This window comes from Hemibagrus wyckioides, linkage group LG10, assembly GCF_019097595.1.
Source record: "Hemibagrus wyckioides isolate EC202008001 linkage group LG10, SWU_Hwy_1.0, whole genome shotgun sequence".
Classification (NCBI taxonomy): domain Eukaryota; kingdom Metazoa; phylum Chordata; class Actinopteri; order Siluriformes; family Bagridae; genus Hemibagrus; species Hemibagrus wyckioides.
The window spans coordinates 19,674,819-19,698,885 of NC_080719.1; the positions used below are offsets into that span (position 1 = coordinate 19,674,819).

Here is a 24,067-nt window from a genome sequence, read left to right on the forward strand (position 1 = left end):
CTTTGCATTGTTTGTGTTATGGATTTGTATTTGTTTATTTATGATTGCTGTTTTTTTTTTTTCATTTCAATGCGTTGGCTGTGCTGTAACTGCATTCATGCCAATAAAGCTCACTGAATTTTACTGAATTGAACTGAATTGAATTGAATGAAAGAATGGTGTGGTTGAAGCCTCCATCACATTCGATGTGCTACTATTCTAATAATAGCAAAGCAGTAAGGAAAAATGGTAAGGTAGTACACCCTTTCAGAAGGTTGAGTGATGCATGACTAACCACCTGCCCTACTTTTTCGCTTCAGTTAAAAAAATGCAAAATTGATCGTGAATTTTGTACAATAGAAGTCACAGGGCATGTATTAGCTCTCTTCGTACGAAACTGCTTCATAATATCTATGCTGATTTACATTATCTATCTATCTATCTATCTATCTATCTATCTATCTATCTATCTATCTATCTATCTATCTATCTATCTATCTATCTATCTATCTATCTCTAAGGGAAGGTATTGATTTGATTACCGCTTGCAAGTCACTCAGTTATAGTGACAAGTCGGCTCTCGGTTAATGAGAAGTGTGCTTCGTTAGTGAGAGTTGGTGGCTCTGCACTGGCATGAAGCAGATGGCATCAGACCATGCGTGACTGTCTGATTCTGTCACCAGCTGGCTTTGCTGGAACACTGGCATTACTCTGGCATAGAGTGACATCTCCATGAGAAAGTTTCCCACATTCAATGCATCATAGTACAGCTTGCCAAGGACGCCAGCGCAGCAGAAGTGTAAGTGTTTCAGTAAGAGCTTTACCTAGTCGGAGTGTTTATCATTTCAATTCAGGAGACTCCATCCATTAACCTCCATATTTCCGGTCACCGTACAATGTGCCCATGCAATTTACCTTAAGCCAGTCAGAACAACAATGGACAGAATAATTAATTAAAAATCTGAAGTGATTAAGTAAATTAACTTGCCATTTGTCATGCTAATTAACAGGCAAGCCATGCTTTCAAAGGCACTTTTCCGAAAGCTTTCAGAGCTGAAAACGAACCCTTAACAATCCAACCATAATTAAGTTCACAAAGCAGATTTAAAGTCTGTAAAATTATCCTGTAGGACTCATTAGAGCCTCTGGTGTTCCTAAAGAGAAGAATAACTTAGCGAGGAGGACATGACTGTACACACTGGACCATTAAGAAGATTTAAAACACACATTGCTGGAACTGTTAGCATATACTTGGCTAATTGCTTGACTCTGTTGTGTCAATATTTTTGGAAAGTCTGATATTTCATTAGTTAGACATTCTGTTTGTAGTTTAGTTATATGATTTTATCTGAACATTATATGCTCAAGATTCTATTTAGGTTCAGCGACTTAAGTCCAATAGATCTACTATACACTATACAGGTTTGTAGACACCTGACCATCACATCAGATTGTGTTTTTTAGACATTTATAATAACCTCCACTCTTTTGGACCACTATATTTGTGAGGATTTGTGTTTCTTCTGCATGTTTTTGTAAGACCAAAGAGTGAAGAGGTCTAAGGTGCAGTCGGTGTCCATGTTCATACCAAAGGAGTTCATTGGGGTTTCAAAAATTCTTCTACTCCAGACTTGCTACATCTTGTCTTAATGGAGCTTGCTTTGTGCACAGGAGCATTGTCAGACTGGAGCATTCTGCTTTAAAAACAACAGTTTGAGGAAGTTCATATATGGGTATGGGGTATGAGTATGTTCAGGGGTTCACATACTTTTGTTCATAGTGTGAACAAAAGGATGTGGTGCTTGAAATTTGGCACTTAAATTTATTTTCTGGGAAGCACACATGCTTTAGCCTTTAATCCTGAAAAATCAGCGGCTAGAAGAAGCAGGACTTATTTCCTTTAATATCAACTGCAAAACAGTAAAGCCTAAAGGGGGAAAAAAAAAACATTTCTGCACAAATGATCCTACTTGTAAATATCACATTAATCAAGTCAAAGTGAATCTAACAACATGGCTTCCACCCTCATTATTCAGCAGCTCCAGCACATCCTATTTCTCTGCATGATAAACTACAACTACAGACGCAGAAAGCCTGATGCTAAGGCGGCGGTGAAAAATGCTCTATGTTACATTTAATTGTGCGCACAATTTATTGTGTCTACAAGATAATAGTCTAAACTGAGGTCATGAAATTATAATATGTGTATGCGGGCTATTTATCTATTTATCACAATATTAATTTGCTGTTTTGATTTGCTAAATTAATAAAATGTAAATGTGTTTGCTTTCTGTAACAAAAAGGTCTCATTATTTGAAGGATAAGCTGACCCAGCACTCATCTGCTTTCTCCGGCACTCATATTATGCTTTAAATAAGTGTTGTAGATTTAACATTGGCTTTTAATTTCATTATTATTATTATAATTTTTTTATTTTTATTTATTTATTTTTTTCTGTTTATTTACTCAACACATGTCATTACTGTGGTTAAAACAAACTGTAACTTTTGTTGCCAGACTTAATACTGCTCAGGTCAATATCATGTACAAAATGCAGGTTTTAAGATTAAATATATGAATATGTATAAAATATTAATCTATGCAATAGGGTACATCCCCTGACAAAACTGACTTGCAAGAAATACGAAAGGTTTTTTTTTTAAAGGTACGGATTACATTCACAAAAACACAATCAAATTTTGCTCTTTGTATCTGCACTTACTCTATCTCCTTGGAGGAAGAAACTGCAGTTTGGACCAAAGAGGGTACAAAATACCAGAGAGTCGGCAAATTTGAAACGACACCCAACCTGCGTCACGGTACTATCCATGTCAGCGGATATGCTTTTTGGAAACGCACACGAAAATAGCAATCAGATGGGAAAAAATGGTATATGACCAGACAAACTATTAATAACAATCATGTGTGGTTGCATATATATATATATATATATATATATATATATATATATATATATATATATATATATATATATATATATATATATATATATATATATATATAGTCATGTTAGTCATGTGACCAGTATTAATAATGATTTAAATAAAATGATTTAAAAGTTAAAGTGTTTGTAAAGTGTTTCCTTTGTAGGAAATTATGCATCTTCTTCATCCAGCCCTGAACCCACATGTCCACTTGACTAAACAGAAAAGAAACATTGTTGTTGTTCTTTTGGCTGCTCCCTTTTCAGGGTCACCACAGCAAATAATTTGGTCCACAAGTTTTCATTTGGCACAGGTTTTACACCGGATGCCCTTCCGGACACAACCCTCCCATTTTATCCCTTCTTGGGACAGGCACTAAGAGTTAACCCTTCAGTGGCTGGGTTAGCTCCCTGCCCAGGAATCAAATCCTGGCCACAGCAATGAGAGCACAGGATCCTGCCCCTAGACCACCAGTAAACCGAAAATAAATAAATAAACTGTAAAATCCTGAAGCAGTGCATTGACTGTATCGCTCATAACAGCACTACATGTGCAGAGTGTGCATACGGCTATAGACCTACCCATGGCATGTTGTCTTGTCTGTAGGATCTCCATGTCCTGCCTGAGTCACTGTACTGCAGCTGGTAGCTGCTCACCCAGTCTGCGCTGCCCCATCGGCCCTGCGTGGCCACCGCTGTCACCTCCAAGCGATCTCTTAGGTCCAACTGCAGCCAGGGACGTCGGTCCTCACTGTCTGGAGACCATCCACCAGAACCTGCAGAGTAGGAAACAAGGAGGGAATTGAGACTTAAGAAAGCTAAGTGTAGTGAAACAAAACAAAAAAAGTCTACTGTATGTTTATCCTCTGACAGCAAACTTTAATCGAGCTCTAGAGGACAACAACCAGACCTCAGAGCAGAGTAATTACAATTACAAACAAATACAGTGACCTCTAGACCTGTAACAGTCCTTAAAAGCTCTTGTAAAAGCTCTTCAGTGCTTCCACATTTTGTATGATATTGTATAATTCTGGATTCCCCCCTCAGACCAAGGCTCAAGCATGTCTACAGAAACCTGCTAGTCTCATCTACATTCCTTTCTCTGGTTAATGCGAGTGAATATAATGATAATGATAATGAAAAGAAGTATATAACTAGCTTGCCTAGAGCTTAGAAAAATCTAATTCCTTGCCCAGCTCCTTGTTCCACTTGATCAGATACAGAAACTTCTATAAATCCACACAGAGGATGAGGATAGATGAGAAGTCTGGAAGTGTGGATGGTGAAGAGAAGAGAACTGGGATTGGGTCTTACTGTCATTAACCTTAATCTCAGACCCTGATTCCATTGCTGATCCTTTTATTGCCTCAGTCTCAGACCCAACCTCAGTGTCAATCTCAAACTCAGCAACTGGTCCTGTTTATTACTCTGTCTACTTCTTTCCAAGTTGCAGTCATAGCAGGTCTTTGGCCTTTCTCAGAGTCAGACCATGAATTTAGAATCAGAATTAGCCTCTGAACCAGCTGAGGTGTCGGTCCCATGCTCTGCTCCTTTCTCTAAGTTCATGTTATCATATGGTAGATCCTTGTTAGTTTCTCGATTGCTCTCAGTTTTGTACACCTCAAGCCATTCTCTGGGCTTTTTTCTTTCTCTTGCTTGCATCTCTAAGCAATAAGAACCTCTTGTTTGCTTTCAATTTCCATGTTTTAATAGTTTCAGGTTTTGACATTGCAGTAAAGTGAAACATTTCCTTCACCAGACATTGACCTTTTTTATTATTATTACGCAGATGTTAATCCTATACCCCAGGCTAGTTTGTTCTTGTTTCCGAAAAGTAAGCAAATTATTTAACTTATGCTCCTCTGTATACCTTTATTTATCCTAGAGTTTGTCCCGCGCAATGGCAGGGTTCACTGTTTGTGGCAGATCATTTGATCTGCATGATTTGGCACAGGTTTTACACCGGATGCCCTTCCTGTCGCAACCCTCCCATTATTTAACCAGGCTTGCGACCGGCACTGAGAGTTAACTCTTCAGTGGCTGGGTTGGCGCCTTGGGAATCGAACCCAGGCCGTGGCAATGAGAGCACAGGATCCTGCCGCTGGACCACCAATAGGCCCCCCTCTGTATACCATTAAAGCCACTAAATAAGCACCCAAATTTAACCAATGCTTGATCCACAAACAAGTATCAAATGAGTGAAAAGTTTAAACCAGTTATCTACTGCTTGCTTAGAGATTTTTTTCTGTCTTCTTCTTTTTAGGCTATGAAAAAATGATTTCCCGACTGTGCTGCTGTAATTATGGATTGGCTTTATAGGCTTGTTGATTCCTTACTGCTGTTTGTATTTCATATTGAAATGATTTCCGCTGGTGTAAAAACTGTGGGCTTGACTTAATTGATGATAAGATATCTACATCGCATGAAACAAACTGATTGGCCGGCAATGTTAACATTTCATCTACATAGAGATGATAATGGATAATTACACCGGTAACTGGCAAGCCCTGGTTACTTTCACACTATGAGTTGTCAAGAGTTTTTTTTCTTGGTATAATAAAAATAAAATTGGTATAATTTCTATACAATTTACACGAAACTCAAGGCTGTGCAAATAGCTTACTAAAAAGATCTTATGAGGAAATATTACAGGTTTATCATGTTTGCACTACATTGCGTATGTATTTGTTTGTGTGTTGATTGATTATTTATATTTTTTTCTTGCTTGGAGGAATAAACACAGGCTCTGAAGCAGATGCTGATTGTACGTGAGCATTCTGGCTCTATCAGTCTTGTAGATATAGTAACAAAGCCCTCACAGAGTTTCAACCTAACGTTAGTGTTCCAGCGATTAGTCGACGTAGCCGATCAATTAATCTTCTAAATCAATCAATGAAAATTCACCAACATAGATTTTTATGGTCAATATGTTTTATCCTTGACATGTACAAGTCTCTATAGCTCTATATCACTGTAGAATAAATTACACTTCTAAAAATGCTTGGAGCAGCAGCAGCTCTACTATTTTTTTTTTTTTTTTACTTTTTAATGCTCAATTATAAAAGATTAAACACAGGTAATACAGTTTTCTTCATAAATGATTTCACATATTACATAAAAGTTTCACAGATCCAGAGGAAAAGATTTTTACAAAGTGAACACAAAAGAGCAAGCTCTTTCCTCCTGAAGTTAAATGAGGGGATTATTTTATTCTTTAGCAGCCTGTTCTATCTTGCTTGCTCTGTTCGCTTTGCAATCTTCATTTCTGACCACCCACGTCACATGGGACTTGAGTACATGTCTAGTCTAGCTCATAGAAGAAACCCCATATCACACAGGCTGTATATCATGCAGGCTTGTATAAGCAGAGATGGATGATGCACGTTAAAAAGAATAATTCTGTTAAACTAAATAGCTCATCTAGTATAAGGTAATGGAAGCAGCTTGATAATTTTTTAAGATGTTTGGATGATAGGAGCAAAATAGCAGTGAAATACTAGCTAATACTTTTGAACCATTATGTACACCAACTTAATATATTTCCACGAGATAATAAATTGACTAAATTGAAACAATATTCTCTGTTAACCCAAATCTGGGGTCTAACTTTGTGGCAAATACATAAACAGATCCATTATATGTCCATTGTGCAAGAAGATACCAAGAAGAAGGCAGGCTCAGCTTTTTAGATCTGTAACAGATGCATGCCTATTTTTGGATCTAATCCAGTGCAGTGTACATTTGTTGACTGACTTGATGGCTAGATAATAAGAAAGTTGGTAAACAAATAAAACTCTGCTAACAAACAACAATTTGTTAGCTCACGTATTTATTCTTTAATGTTATTACCACCTTTCTTAATGCTACAGAAATGTTGGTTGGTTTTGTCAAAGCCTTTAAACCGTGAGTTTCAGGACTTTGTTTATTAATAGCTGGAAGGTCTTTACTACAAACTGAGGACTCAAATTTGCATTTTGTCAATTAGGTGCTCCTTGAATAGGGTACAAACAGCGTCATCAGTGCTTACATGATCACTAAAAGATGAGCCTTGCTTGTGGAGGTCACAAAGACAGTCAGATGAGAGGTTATGCCTTTAGCACACAGGATTTAATGCATACCAATGTGTATCAGTATCCAGTCTGGTGATGTGCTGCTCCACATATGCAGCTTTTCATCATTAAACTGCAATAATGAAACACAAGCTTGAGAAAAGAAAAAAAAAAGACAATTATCTAATGCATTACTGTTGCATATTGGATACCCCGTACAGTATTCAAACCTATTCTGGACAACATCCCATTTCCTCACCAGTGCTCTCTTTCATGCCTTATCGCCTGCATGGACAAGCCATGAAAGTAGCCCTTAGTAAGATCAAACAACCCCAACAGGCCCTGTGTAATAGCTCATGGGAAACTGCAGCTAACGGTGGAAATAAAACCATTTAAACATGTACCATCTCTGCTGTGGAGTTTTACAAAGTGTGGTGAGTGGCTGTCAGACGACCTTGATGAACTCTGAAAGGAGGCCGAGGGAAGCGATGACAGCAGTGGGTCTTCACAGTAATCTAAAAATGAGAAACAGAGACAGGCGCATAGAGAGAAGTATGTTAGTGTTTTTGGAAAACTTAAACAGTCAGAAAAAACCATGCATCGAAATAAGAAAAATAAAGAATAATAATTTTTAATACATGTATATATATATATATATATATATATATATATATATATATATATATATATATATATATATATATATATAAATAAATCAATATATATATATATATATATATATATATATATATATATATATATATATATATATATAAATAAATCAATATATATATATATATATATATAAATAAAAAAACAAATAAATATATAAATAATAATAAATCAATCAATCAATAAATAAATAAATAATACTCAAAAGGTTTAAAGCCTTATACAAGCAAGAAGCAAGAATGAACACAGTCTTGTTTGTGATTCATAATGTCCATTTCATATTCCTAAGATATACATTCATTCCAAGGCAAAAGATCAAGATCTTACACCGAAAAGGGAGAAAGCAATTCTCTGTATTTTGATAAATGTGCATTAAATTACCCTCTCACATGTTCCCTGCACTTTTATATAATAAGGACAACAACACCGCTGACCTTTATGAAGTCAATCAATGGCTCTGACAAAAGAATCAGCTTTTAGTGCAAGGATAAAATACTGAGAAAGTAAAAAATACTCGGGATGAAATGACAGAATTACTGATAATAGTGTCCTGAAATTTTCTACACATTTATTTATTTATTTACCAATTTACTTATTCATGGCCTTTATGTTCTCGCTGTGCTGTATTCAGTAACACATCACTCTCATGCTTCCTTTCTGTATTTTAGACGACGTAGCATGAGCAGCGTCAAACGCCCGCAATCTTTGAGGTTAGAAATGAAAGTTCCCTACTAATGCAAAAATGTTCCATTTTATTTAATGGGATAAAAAATGTACAATCAGACAAGCATATATCTAATGATCTAGCTAGTACATGTCTTAAAAGGAATGCGTTCCATTGAATTACGACTGTCAGAGTATCTGTGGAATGAAGAGATAAATTTGATTCAGCAGCTACAAATAATGTAGTAACAACAATTATAACGTAATAAATTCATTATCTCGCCGACTACTAAACACAGGGAATCAAGAGTCAAGATTTTTATTTGCCACATAACGTAGTTATATACAGTATAAAACGAAATAAAAACCCGGCCTCTCTTTCTTTAGACGGTGCCTATAAATAATAAATTCATTTTAAAAACTATATAAAAAAATGGCTAGAAATAAGAAGAGGTAAGGGAATGTTACATGTTACAAGTAGTAGTAATGATTACAGAATGGAAAGTGATGTATTTAATGTGCAGGGGAGTTTTATGCAATAACTGTAAATTAAAGTGTGCAGAATTTCAATGGAGTAAATGAAGCGTGACATGTTTTGGTTATCAGTATATGATTTACTGTCTTTGGGCTAAGAAGTACAAGCGAATATAATGCAAAGAAGTATTCTGAGCCAGGTTAGCTAGTTAACTGAATTTAAACAGACTAGGGTTAGGGCTAGGATTAGGGGATATTTTGATGTATTTAATGTGCAGGTGAGTTTAATGTAATAACTGTAAATCATAGTGTGCAGAATATCAGTGGAGTAAATGAAGCATGACATGTTTTGGTTATGGATATATGATTTATTGTCCATGGGCTAAGAAGTGCAAGCAAACATAATTTAAGGAAATATTCCGAGCCAGTTAGCTATAGTTAACTGAATTAAAAAAGACTAGGGAAACAAATGCTGTGTACTGGACGGGGTTTTTTTTTTTTTTATGCTAACCATTATGTTAACCATCTGCACCATTCTACTATCGGCCAGATGTGTGTCAGCTGATGTATCAGGTTGTTTCTGCCTCTCTGTGATGCCCCAAGTTCTTGTTCATAAGCATCTAAAATTTGAAGGTGTTTATCCCAACAGAGGAAGAAACACACGTCTCACTCTCAACAGAGTCCTGACTCAATTTATATCAGACTTGTGGCTATAAAATATTTTGTTTATACTGATTGAAGATAGATAGATAGATAGATAGATAGATAGATAGATAGATAGACAGACAGGTAGACAGATACAAGTTTACTGTCATTGCATAATAAAGGTGCACAGCAACGAAATGCTGTTTATATCACATATCTACTAGAAGTCCAAATAGCAGAAATTGTGCAAATGAACAAGTGCAGAAAAATATGTAAATATGTGTACAACAAATAAAAAAAGTAGTATGTGTGCACCAAAATATGTGCTACTTGTATATACAGCAGAAAATGTGCAAATATAAATCTGCGCAATATGTGGGCATTAGGTACATTCTAACCAAGATAATATAGAGTGTATATACAGATAGTACACATATATAGAGAGATAAACTAGGGTATGAAAATTTTTTTACAGAGACATACTGTACATATTTAAATATATACTTATGCAGAGAAGATGTAGCAAATGTACAGGGTGGAGAAGAGCTGCAAGGTGACTGCAAGACGTGATGTATTATCAGATGTCATAAGTCGATTTCCATTCTATGTTAGTGGTAAAAAGGGATAAATTCAGATAGAATGATTTTGAAATAGGTAAAATATAGTTAATGTAACATTTGGAATTGAACACAATGGACTTGAATTAAAAGGGAATAGTAATTATAATTAATCCTACGTTTATATAAGAAAGGGAACATCTTAAAGCTACAGGGAGATTGAATTAACACTGGCTCGGTTTGTCTTTAGGCTCTCTATCACTCTTTGAGCCAATAATATAGTCTAAAGTCCTGCAGCACATAACTCCAGAATTCCTGTGATGTATTCAGACAGGCATGGAGAACGCCTGTTTGTGCTGATTGTTCATTGTGAAATGAAATGTGCTAGGTGTAATATTCCACATGCTGGCATAAGGAAAGCGATGTCCTTGTACAAGCAATCTTACACTGCCTTTTTTTCTTTTTTTTTTTTCCCCTCAGCATTTCATTTTAGCATTCAGTGTTGAACGTCTCTAATGAACCTTGTTTGTGCAGACTGTTCACATTAAAACCTGGAACTAAAATAAATACGCTCATAATGCAAAAAAAAACAAAACACCAGAAAGAACAGCAGGTTGGGGAGCCATTAGCTTTGTCCAAGGAGGAATCTAATGTTCTCTCTTGTTTCTGTTATTTCAGAATAGGCACTTTATACCAATTTTGATGGTACATTGTGAAAATACTTGCCTATTTAGATTGGCTTTACCTGCTAAACATTTATCAACCAGTACTGAAAATGCCTTATCCATGCTCTCTCTCTCTCTCTCTCTCTCATCCACTCATTTAGACTCATGCACAGGTGAGCAATAGTGCCAGTCAGCGTTGTTTTTCCGCTCTAACAACTAAGCATATCTTTGGATTTAATCTACCGTTTGTGCTTTAAGAAGTCATGCACACTTATTTTCACTTATTGTCAATATATTGAAAAGGAAATTCCAGACACATACAGACTTTTTAGTCAGAGAAAAATTGCGAGAGGAAGAGACTGTATGATACTATTTGTAGAACAATTTAAATCAACGGGGATTAGAGTCTGGTCCCAGGACTAAAGACAGATATTAACTGTCCCAAAGCTGGTATGTTTGGCAGGTCAATTTTTTTGTGATTGTTGATACCGTGCTTGATTTTGCTGCAGATTTTGTTTTCTTCAAAATTTGTGATGCAATTAGCGAAATTTGGTGAATTATGTAATTACTTTCTATAACAGCTGAACCCATGAATCGAAGATAACTTCAGCAGAACACCTATTGTGATTGTAATATGATGCGTCCCAGCCCAAAGCTGCGGAAAATCTATGGACATTTTAAAAGATTGCAAGCTCCTCCGAATATCCTGGAATTTGCTTGATTTTGTGTTCATCGGAAAATATAAATTCCTGGAGGGACAGATAGATGGCCTGCCAGCCAAAGCATTACACAAGAAGCTAAAATGCAAGAGCCATATTTCCCTGTCGATATCAGAAAGATATTTAATCATGGCGAAAAACATGAAAAAGTGCAAAGTGGGAACATTACCAATGGGCGGTGTCTTAAAGAAGGAGCCACTAATACAGTAAATATTTTAACCAAGAAATAAAAAATTAAGACTCTTGGTTTGGCCATTTACTTTTGGGAATACATAGTAATTCCTAAACAATTCACCTGAAATAGATGTAAAGCTGAAATAGATGACTAAAGCTGAAATTCTACCCTTTGTGATCATAACAATTATTTAATTTCAACATACCATGATAGACATACACTATATTGCCAAAAGTATTCGCTCACCTGCCTTGACTCGCATATGAACTTAAGTGACATCCCATTCCTAATCCATAGGGTTCAATATGACGTCGGTCCACCCTTTGCAGCTATAACAGCTTCAACTCTTCTGGGAGGGCTGTCCACAAGGTTTAGGAGTGTGTTTATGGGAATTTTTGACCATTCTTCCAGAAGCGCATTTGTGAGGTCACACACTGATGTTGGACGAGAAGGCCTGGCTCTCAGTCTCCGCTCTAATTCATCCCAAAGGTGTTCTATCGGGTTGAGGTCAGGACTCTGTGCAGGCCAGTCAATTTCATCCACACCAGACTCTGTCATCCATGTCTTTAAGGACCTTGCTTTGTGCACTGGTGCACAGTCATGTTGGAAGAGGAAGGGGCCAGCTCCAAACTGTTCCCACAAAGTTGGGAGCATGGAATTGTCCAAAATGTCTTGGTTTGCTGAAGCATTCAGAGTTCCTTTCACTGGAACTAAGGGGCCAAGCCCAGCTCCTGAAAAACAACCCCACACCATAATCCCCCCTCCACCAAACTTTACACTTGGCACAATGCAGTCAGACAAGTACCGTTCTCCTGGCAACCGCCAAACCCAGACTCGTCCATCAGATTGCCAGATGGAGAAGCGCGATTCGTCACTCCAGAGAACGCGTCTCCACTGCTCTAGAGTCCAGTGGCGGCGTGCTTTACACCATTGCATCCGACGCTTTGCATTGCACTTGGTGATGTATGGCTTGGATGCAGCTGCTCGGCCATGGAAACCCATTCCATGAAGCTCTCTGCGCACTGTTCTTGAGCTAATCTGAAGGCCACATGAAGTTTGGAGGTCTGTAGTGATTGACTCTACAGAAAGTTGGCGACCTCTTCGCACTATGCGCCTCAGCATCCGCAGACCCCGCTCCGTCAGTTTACGTGGCCTACCACTTCGTGGCTGAGTTGCTGTCGTTCCCAAACACTTCCACGTTCTTATAATACAGCTGACAGTTGACTGTGGAATATTTAGGAGCGAGGAAATTTCACGACTGGATTTGTTGCACAGGTGGCATCCTATCACAGTTCCACGCTGGAATTCACTGAGCTCCTGAGAGCGACCCATTCTTTCACAAATGTTTGTAAAAACAGTCTGCATGCCTAGGTGCTTGATTTTATACACCTGTGGCCATGGAAATGATTGGAACACCTGATTCTGATTATTTGGATGGGTGAGCGAATACTTTTGGCAATATAGTGTACTTATGTATTTCTGACCAGGTCTAGTGGATGAGGTCTAATCTGGTCTACTTTTCAGAACACCTGGACACCTCTACTTTAAATGAAAAACTGAAAGGTTTAAAAATGATGCTAGTCTTTGGTACAATACAGTCTAAAATATTGTTTTACTAAAGCAAGGTTTTAATATCAAGGCCATAAATTATCTTATCATTGTTTAGACACAAGAAAATGATTAAACCCAAAACCTCATCTCTCTAATAACTGATCATAAGTGTTGTCACTTCTAGAAATCTTTGTTGCAGGATCTTTCAGTAAACAAAACTAATTTCCCGGGGGAGTTTCTGGCCTTGAGAGAGGCAGTAGATTATATAAAAACCAAGGCTAGATTTAATTATCAGAAGCAAAGATATGAGACAAATTTCCTCAAAGTGTTGTTTTCTCCCAGGAAAATGCAAACAGAGTTAAGCACACACTATCTACATTAACAAACAATAGTTGTTTGTTGAGTGGGTGTGAGTCTTAAAGTGTACACTAAGCTCTAAGCACTAAGAAATGACCACCCATTAGATTGTGAAAGAAAATTCTAATAATGTCTATACAGTAGCGTTCAGTTTGTTCAATAAATATGTGACAAAATAAATCCAACAAGTACTTGTTCAGCTAGTGTGTTTGTGTCAGTTTCCTGTAGAGCTGTATTTTTTTGTTGTTCTTGTTGTTGCTGCTATTATTAGGGACGTCACTAGACCCTTTTTACTGGCACGCAAACCTCAGTGAAATTTTCTTGCTTTTTTTCTTGTCTTATGAAGTAGACTACAATATGGCTTTTCTATTCGTCAAACACTACCATTTATATAATTTGAATAATCTGTTTTCTCTTCAATCATAAGCTCCGCCCCCTCATTGTGCTCCTCCTCCCTTTGTTTTTCCCCGTTGGAAACCTTAGATGATAATTCTTAATACAACACTGTAGCGGAGGAGAGGTAAATACCAGGTTAACGCTTATCACTGTTTTAAGTTTAAGCCTTTATTTGTCCTAGCATATCTCATCCTTGGAAGTTGTGGTCAGAGCACAGGATCAGCCATGTCACAGCACCCCTGGAGACCTTGGCCCTTAAGAGCCCAACAGCAGCAGCTTGGCAGGGCTGAGGCTTGAACCCTGAACTTCCATAACCTGGGATCAACAACCAAGAGCCCTAACCACTTAAGCTACCACAGAATAATCAAATGACACTCTTCTGTTTTCCAGCTCTAATTTACTTGGCACAGATTTGATCGATAAGTTTAGCTGGTTAACTGCTAAAAGCATGCATGTTTATTTCTACTAATTTGTCATTCTGCCAAAAACAAGGTGATTTAAGTGATTGGTTCATTAGTTGGTCAGTTAAATGGCTCACAATAATGCTAGTTGTGGATTTAATTAATTAAGTATGTAAGTTAATAAATACATACCTACACATATACATTCTAAAAGTCATTCTAAAAGTCACCAGAATCGAAGGCTTTGGTGCCAAAGGACCCCAAGAAATTTTGAAGCATTGTGCCTTTTCATGCTATTTGTGTTGTCTAGTTGACTGGATGACTGCCCAGTCTCAGAGTGGATAAAAACACGCACTTAATTCACTTAATCACACTCAATTACTACAAGGTAATAAATGCAAATGACAAAGTTGTCCTCCTTTGAAATATTTCATAGTCATATTTCAGAATTACATTCCATTTTTTATGTTAATTGTAGGGTATTTTATTTTTGTTGCGTAAACCCATTTTTTACACAAATGTTTATATCTGGCAAGTAAATATCAGATATAAATATCAGTAAATATCTCTCTGAGATGCCCCAAGTGCTTGTTCATAAGCAACTAATATCTGCAAGCATTATATTCACCCAGGAAAAAGTTATTACGATATAAATTATTTAATTTATACTGGTTGTAAATCAGTATATACTATTTTCTGCTTATACTGATTAAAAATGTATGATAAGTCGATGTCAGTTCTGTTCTGTGGAATAGAACACCAGTGCACTGGTAAGAAGGTTTAAACTCATTGAGTTTTTTTATCCTGGTTAAATAAACTTGGCTAACTAACTAACTAACTAACTAACTGTTTGTCACTATGAAGTATAAAGAGCCACAAGGTTATGTAATGTTTGGATGACTGATCTAAAGCAGAGTCTGTTCTAAAAGTGAATCGGAGTCTCTGAGTGTTCAGATGGGGTTGCTGATGAAGGGCCCTTCGCTTCTGACCTGCCCACACCATCATTATTCTAAAGGTCAGCTATTATTGCCCCGCTCCTTTACATAGCCGATGCCCTATCAAACAGAACACAGAGTACAAAAGCTGGCACCATGAACACACGAGAGAACAGAAGGATGCAGAAGGAACAGATACAAGATGACTCTAGAAATGGAGGTGAAAAGAATAAGTTGTGAAGGGGGAAAAGTGTAAGGAAAGTAAGATAAGATAAGATTAGACAGCAGGATGTGACAGGATGTGTGCAATCTCTACAATACACACTTCACACAATCCACTCAAATCAATGGACACGGTGGTTGTTTTATCCAGAGCTTATTTATAGCTCTTACGATCGTTCTGTCCACTGATGGGTTGCCATGATCGCTGTGATTAGGAAGATTAATGACAGACTAAGGTGTGATTATTGAGTTTCCACCAATCAGCTTGTCAATCAATGGAGCTATTGTCCATTTAGGAGCTTTTTTAGTAATAGGATAACCAAAAGCTCTTTAGAAATGAAAAGGGGGGCATTTGGTTTTAGTGGTTGTGCAAAACAAATGGAAAAGAAAAAGGAAAAGCAAGGCTATGGAATGTGTATTTTCATCCATTTGTTCTCATCATATTATTCCAAATGCCAAATGAATTACCATATGAGGCTGTATTCAAATTTCTAGCAATAAAACAACTACAGTATAAAAGCACTTAGAAAACAATTTGTGGTGGTATGTTTCAATTTAAAGGATGCCGTGTTTAAGGTTCATTTTGCATCCGACTCTCAACCATGGCCTTAATTTTCCCTCATTACAACACAGGAGGATTTTGTTTGCCCTCCATTCTGCTTTAATCTGTCTAAAATCCCCACCTGCCTCTTTTGATCTTCATCTGTGATCCTTGGCTCAAGCCTCATCAGTGTAGGACCCTTACACCCCTCCTTACCTTCCATCCTCCTTGTTTTTCCATCCGTCACTCCTCTTTTCTAACCTGATATAGCCAATAAGTGTTTATATTTAAAGGGGGAATGTTAACTTGTTTTGATTTTTACAAAATTATGACAAATTCGACCAAAACAAAATGCATTACTGTTTAGGTTTGAGAGCACAATTGGAGTCACATTTCAGAGCTGCAAAAACTGCCTTTTCTCCTTGTTATACATCATTAGAAATATTTTAAAGAGAAAAGCAAAGAAGGGAACTGAATCAAAGATATGGGAAATTGGAAGAAAGGAAGATGGCTTGAAGGACATTGGAGCCTGCACAGTAATGTTGTTTTGGTGGTTTCTTTTGATGTGCTAATGACTATGAGCTCAGCTGTGGTCTGGACCCTGGCTAGTTTGTCATACTTGCAACATGGACAAAGATCAGAAAGAAAATATTACTTACAAGTCATCAGAATTCAAGGTAATGTTTGGATGGAAAGCAGAGGTTTGCAATATGAATAGACCTATATTATATTATATTATATTATATTATATTATATTATATTATATTATATTATATTATATTATATTATATTATATTATATTATATTATATTATATTATATTATATTATATTATATTATATTATATTATATTATATTATATTATGACACCTAGCTGTCTGATTTCTTTTCAGGCTGCACTTCTAATTTCTTTATAATAGGGTTAAGCTCTATGGTATTTTTAAGATGCTTCCATGTCTATTGGTTTGAAATCAGGGTTAAATTTGCTATTTTTCATTTATTTGCCTTGGCTTTTTACTCACTGCATGTAAAAAAACAAAAAGCAAAAAGCTGTATTGAGATGAAAAAGTACAAATAACCTGTATGTCAATAATTGGTCAGAAATATGATGACAAATAATTAAATCATTTCAAACCCGAGCATGGGGGAAAAAGACTGACTAGATAAATATAGAAAAGGCTAGCTGATAATATTTTAAGGTCACATCCAATAAATGTATTTGTCTCATTTCTGCAGCCCTGTTTGACATCAGAAAAATGTCAGCTGAAGCCCAAAACACATGGGATTTTTGGTTTAGTTTAAACAGCTGGATCAATTCAGGATTGATCCAAATGTTCAACCTGTAGATGGCCTTTGACTGGTTATTGTACTCTGAAATCTGCCTTTTCATACATGAAAGCAGCTTTAGATCTTGACTTATTGACCTAGCATGAGTAAATCACTATAAGAGCTGCAGGTGAATTCATCATTACTGCTCTTACAAAATTACATTACACACAGCAAGTGTTAGACAGGGCACCAAGCTGCTGAAAAGGACAGGAAAGATAAAAGACTTTGACGATTGAATATGTATATCCGAAAGCTGAAGCTTCATTTGCTGAAGCGAAAATGAATCATTTTGATAGAAAAGGGTCTCACCACCGGGGAGAAGGAACCTGGGAAGAAAGGTGTTAAGGTGAAATCCTTGATAGTTGTCTTCACCGTCTATAAAATGTGTCTATGAAACATCTGCACCAAATTATTTCACGGAAAGCTGCTGGTGAGTCAAATACAGGTGTGAAACTGTTAGAGCTGAGAACAGTAAAGGAGCTATTTTTTTGGGTGTAACATATCACAGATCTGCTAAAAGACAGATTTCTAACCTGAGCTAGTTTGCGCAAGTGCCATTTCCGTATATTTACAGAGATACACATTAACCTTGTACTATCTAGAAAAACTTGAGTACAATAGATTTCATTGCTAATTGTATCTCTCATGATGAAATTTCATCTCCTATTGTTCCAGCATCAATGCCAATGCTTAGCTGGCCTTGATTAAAGCAATGAACTGTGGCATCGCGTGATCACTGCTCTCACTGCAGGAGATTTAGAAATGCTCTTCGCATCAAGTACCGATCAATAAGACGATTAAACTGTAGGGCAAACTTTCCATATAATACCTCGGAGCATGTATTTGTGAAAGTAATGCAGGATGTATTACCTGAATAAAATCTATGAATGACTTCCAGAGTCATAAAAAAAACAAAAAAACTATAGAGAGCTGTTTATTTCTGCCCATGGAAAAAAAAAAACTGCTCTACAGAGTGCCGATCATCAAACTCTCTTGCATAGAAAAAGAAAAAATCTTTTCATCATCGCCCACACACTGTTTTTTTTTTTTTTCTGACCAACTCCCATAGTCCAGGTCCATCAGCGACTTCCATTATTCCACTGTTGGTTAAAGCCAGTGGAAAAAAGTGAACATTTCTTAGCTTTTCGCTTCACATTAGCTGCTAAGGTCAGTGAAGCAAAAAGGTTTCCATCTGTTCTGTTGAAAAGTGGAGGAGGTATAGTGAGGATCTGATGCCATTTCCAGAGCTAATGACCAGGCTACTACAGAACCAGTGTGGTGCAGGATCAGTAACTGAGTTGACAAAAATCAAATTTAATAAAAATCCAATTTGGAATATTTTTAACTACAGATGAACTTCATTTTGCACTTGCTATGATTCGCTAAGTCTGAACGTCAAAGAGAGTGCCAATTGTGTGTGCAAATTAATCCAATCATCCAGATAGCACGCAGGAAATTTGCAGAAGCCTGTTACAAAACTAAAGAAAAAATTATGTGAAATAATATTATATTACTTATTTTTTTTAATAAGAATAAGGTTTAAATAAAGTTTGTCTCTGAAAAATAATCAGAAATCAGAAAGAAGTCTTATTATTACCACTGCACCAAGTTCATTGCAAACTTGTGCCTCCAATAGGAATTCGTTTTAAAGAGCGACTTAAAAAGAATATCATAATCTTTAAACTCTTTTTTCAATATTTTTTTTTTCTCTACATTTTGAGTTTTATTTACTCTTCTGGGAGTTTCTTAGAGAGCTGAAGTCACATTGGTTACACACACACACAATTAATTTAAATATTTTTCTGCTCTTAACTTGCATATGATATCATTTATGTTATTCCCAATACAAATAAGAAATAAAGGATGTCTAGAGCAAGGTCATATTTGGTCGTATGGCTTGTATATGAATTGAATAAACATATTAAGAAGTATAAGAATGATTTATATGGGATTTGCAATGAGAAATAACATAAGAGGTCACCTACAGTTTTCCATAAAAAAAGATCTGTCACAATGGTCTAATCTTGTTAAATCAACAGAATTACAAGCAGAAATTACAATTCTAAACTTAAAAAGACAAAAGCTCTATCCATCCATCCATCCATCCATCCATTTATCCATCCATCCGTCCATTTATCTATCCATCTATCTTCTGCATTGAAGTTTGAAGGATCAGGGTTCAAGCCCCAGCACCGCCAAGCTGCCACCTTTGGGCCCCCAGGGGCTCCAGGGGCACTGTATCATAGCTGACCCCAACTTCCAAGGATGGGATATGCGAAGAAAGAATTTCACTGTGCATTAATGTATATGTGACAAATAAAGGCTACTTAACCTTAGTTTTCTTACACAGGGTCGCAGAGAGTCTGGAGTCTATCAGGGCACAAGGTTGGCCAACCCATGAAAGGGCAAAATCACACCCATTTACACAATCAGCCCACAATACATGTCTTTAGACTGTAAGAGCAAACCGGAGTACCCTGACGAAACCCCATGAAGCACAGGAAGGACACACAAACTACACACACACACTTTGCAGCAACGGGAATCAACATTCCTTTGCAGTTTTTCATGCCAGAGGCTCCAAGATCGGGTTACAATATCTTGCAACGTTACTCATTTATCATCATATATTATTCTGGATTCACGATATAAGCATGAGCCTGGTGAAAAAAGGCACAGACATAACTAAACACCATAACATATTTTTTGTTTCTTCTTGTATTTCATCTTTTTACAGTCGTATTCTACTAGTAGCGTGAAAAATGAGGACATTTAGACATGAGTGAAACCATTTTGAAAAAGCAGACAGTCCAAAAACAGCAAGATGTCAGAAATACTGATATCCAGCTGAGAAAGAGATCCAAAGACATGGAAATAAAGTTTTAACCAGGGTGACACAAAAAATGAAGTGTGTTGGGATTGCTAGAAGCAAGAAAAATTAAAACTCCAGTTAAAATTGTAATTTAATGAATCCTAATAACGTCTCAGTAGTAAATTTCACTCTCATTCTTTCTGACACATCTCCAGTCTCCGGTTTGGTCTATACAAATAAAATAGGAACTCCGGACATCCGTTCTGGACTTTCAGCTTTCTGCTTGGACATGAACCAACTGTAAAATGGCAGAAGATGAGCAGAACATGACGTTGGTGCTTACTGAAGTGCAACACCTGTTCGTTCCTTCGGCAGCAAACAACACGTTTGTGTCACTTGTTTGCTTTCTGCTCACCCAAGTGCACTATGGCACAATGGACACCAGGCAAATTGTAGTGGGGCTATTCAAAGATTGTATTCGAGTAATATATCCTGCTTTCTTTGGCTTTCTCCTAATAAAACACTCGTGTCCACTCAGCTTGGCTTTCACATACCTGCAGGTAGCTTTCAAAAGAATATCGACATACTCGAGATACCAAAAAAAGGGTATATAAAGAATATCGACATACTCAAGGTACTTTTTTTTCGATTATTCTATGCTGTTCAACCAGTGATAAATTCAACAAACAGCAAACATTTCATTCTTTGGTATTTGCTTGAAATTACTTAAGTTAGTAGTTAATTAAGCATGACAGCATGTAGCTGAGTTATGGAGCAAAACGAACAAAAAAACACATCTGCTTGAATATCTCACGTCTGTCTCAGAATAGTACAGCAGAAAGAATACATTCAAGCAACAAAAGAATAGTCAGAGTTTTTTTAATGCAACAACTTCTCTGTCGCAACTAATGAGCAAAAGTAAGTCGGCATATTTTTGTAATCATCTGCATGCTGAATGTTTCATGGTGAGTGTTTTAATTGTTGCCATATACAGTAGCGGGAGATACAGTATAATGTATGCTGGAAAAGAAAAGAAAAAAAACCCCCACAGTACATTACAGTAAATTACAGCAACTTCTTCTTTTCTTTTTCTTTTTATTAGTATTATTATACGTATAAAAATAAAATAAATTATTATTAATTATTTTATTTATATTATATAAATTTATTATTATTATTATTTAATAATTAACTATAATAAATTATTGCAATAATATTTGTATTATTGGTATATATATTTATTCATTTATTTATTTATATTTTTTAATAATGTGAACAAATTTACACACTTTTTTACCACACAAATGTACAAATATTTACATATTTATATATAAAAACTACAAAGTACTTTAATGGGGTATAAAGACATATCATTGACACAGGATACAACAGAGCTGAAGCTTAGTGGTTTTCCCCAACCATGACAGCATAACAGCACTGGGATTTGAACACACAACTGTCTGATCTGTGACTCCAAGCCTTAATCACTGATCCACCAGCAACACAGCAACCAGAATACACAAATTCAATCACTGAATTAACTCCACTAAAGGACTGCAGTGAATCAATGCAGGCTAATCAAGCTAGTTCTGGTGGCTCAGTGATCACATGTTCAAATCCCATTACCACAAACTGCCTTGATTGGGTCCTGGAGCTTGACTCTTCAACTCAGTCCATCCTGCAGCAAACCATCCATCCATCTATCCATTGTCTACACCCGCTTATTCCTAATTAGGGTCACGGGGGTCTGCTGGAGCCTATCCCAGCGCAAATAGGGCGAAAGGCAGGGGCCTGCAGCAAAACAAATTTACTGGGTTGTGTGTTATGTAATGCTGTTGTAATGCTTTTTTTGTTTGTTTTATAGTTGATATATAAAATATAGTAGATTTTACACTACTATATTGGCAACCTTGGTTGTCTGGAAAAATCTACAGCAATTTTTATACAGTGGGTTTTTTTTTTTTTTTAATGGAGCACTGAAGGTGCCAGCCTCACAACCCGCAGAATCAAATCACATTGCTCAGCATTAAGAGAACATCACGGCTTAACACGTTATCCAGATATTAGTTCTAGGAACAGGTATTTGAACTCGACAGTCAGAGTCTTAACCACTGATACCCATCACCTATTATGTCCTCTTGTGAATATTTTACTAGGAACCAAAACGCAACCCCAAAGCATAATCTAGTCCCTTCAAGAGGTGCGATTGTTGCAGCGAAAAATGAATTCTGCGATAGCTTTTCTTCAAAATTCGTCATGTAACTAAAGTTTTTCGTGGTTTTCTTATGGAAAAATACATGAATTGGCAAAATTGCAAGCTTCTTTTAATCTCTTACCAGTGAGGACAGATCAGGCAGAACATTATGAGCAGTGAGAGGTGAAGTGAATAACACTGATTATCTCCTCATCATGGCACCTGTTAGTGGGTGGGATATATTAGGAAGCAAGAGAACATTTTGTCCTCAAAGTTGATGTGTTAGAAGCAGGAAAAATGGGCAAGCGTAAGGATTTGAGCGAGTTTGACAAGGGCCAAATTGTGATGGCTAGACCACTGGATCAGAACATCTCCAAAACTGCAGCGGTCAGTACCTGTCAGTGACTGAAAATCAGGGCTAAAATCGTGCAGTTTGAACTCAGCATTACAGGACTTAAAGGATCTGCTGCTAACATCTTGGTGCCAGATACCAAAGCACACCTTCAGGGCTCTAGTGGAGTCCATGCCTCGACTGGTCAGGGCTGTTTTGGCAGAAAAAGGGGGAACAACACAATATTAGGCATCTTATGCCTGATGGATATATGTTATTACTTATGTAAGCTGTACTCATGTTTAATGCACACGATGACGTCACTACGTCCTGGCCCAAATTCTACGGAAATATTTGGAAAAAAAAAAAAAAAAATTGCAAGCTCCTTAGAATATCGCAGAATTTGCTTGATTTTTCCGTTAATTTCTGCGATTGCAAAATCCTGAAGGAAGAGTCATCCTTAACTACTCTATGTTGCTCAATAATAACTAAGGAATAAGACAAAATACAAAAAAAAAAATCCACACCAGGAAGATACAAAGTGGAGGATTGCTGCCACCCTAAAGTGTTGGTCTGAAATCTGTTAACATTTATCTGTTAATAATAACAAATTTAATTTAAATCTATTAATACAGCGGCTTTCCAAAGTTTACATTTATTATTGAATGTCACATCACACTTTTTAACTGTTCATATTTACATTTAATATTTCAGAATGTCCACGAAGCAAGATACTTCCTGTTATCATTTACATTATATCAGCTAAAAACACCCGTTCCTGAGTTATCTCACGTAAGACAAAAAATGCACGGTTGCCATGTCACTAATAAATCAGTAAGTATAACCTTATCTGTCCTTTACTGTCCTAAACTACTGAAAATGTCTACTTATGTTTCAATAATTATACATCTAAATGTAAATTTCCATCTATCTATCTATCTATCTATCTATCTATCTATCTATCTATCTATCTATCTATCTATCTATCTTTTTTTCTCAGACATAGTTTTTAAATCTGTTTCTTATTTTCATCATTACATTATTCAGATCAACCAGCGTTAAAGTCCGTGTGACGGAGCTGTTACTAGATGATTGATAAGACATTAAAGCAAGAAAGAACACTAATATAAACATTTCACTTATTTTACAGAACTTTTCTGAGAACCGTGTAATTATAGAAAATTACTTCATGGGGCCTGAATTGAGAACTCAACCCTTCTGTGGTACAATATTATAGATTCCTTTTCATGCAGTCCACTAGCTCTTTATATATGTAGCTGACATCACGTCTCAGGTGACGATGTCTTAGGTCGAAGTCTAAAATAGCTAGATGGAGTGAGCTATGTACTTTAAAATACAGATCTTACTGTATTAACTAAATAAATTTTACCATTGCATTGGACCTTATTTAGCAATAAGAAAAAATATTATGGGCGATTTCTTAGCTTATTAAATTG

The 24,067-nt window shown here is 36.5% G+C and overlaps 1 protein-coding gene across 2 annotated transcripts in view; it reads right to left on the minus strand.

The window, feature by feature from the left end:
- cntnap5l (contactin associated protein family member 5 like) overlaps window positions 1–24,067 on the minus strand; it is a 95,070-nt gene that overhangs the window by 60,657 nt on the left and 10,346 nt on the right. Inside the window, exons 2-3 of one of the 2 annotated variants that reach the window (XM_058401511.1) lie at window positions 7,377–7,487; window positions 3,506–3,699 (exon numbers count right to left, since the gene is read on the minus strand). In XM_058401511.1, coding sequence (XP_058257494.1) covers window positions 3,506–3,699; window positions 7,377–7,487 — 305 coding nt within the window. Of the gene's footprint in view, window positions 1–3,505; window positions 3,700–7,041; window positions 7,101–7,376; window positions 7,488–24,067 lie in introns of those variants that run through there. The other variant, XM_058401512.1, reaches the window with a different exon arrangement.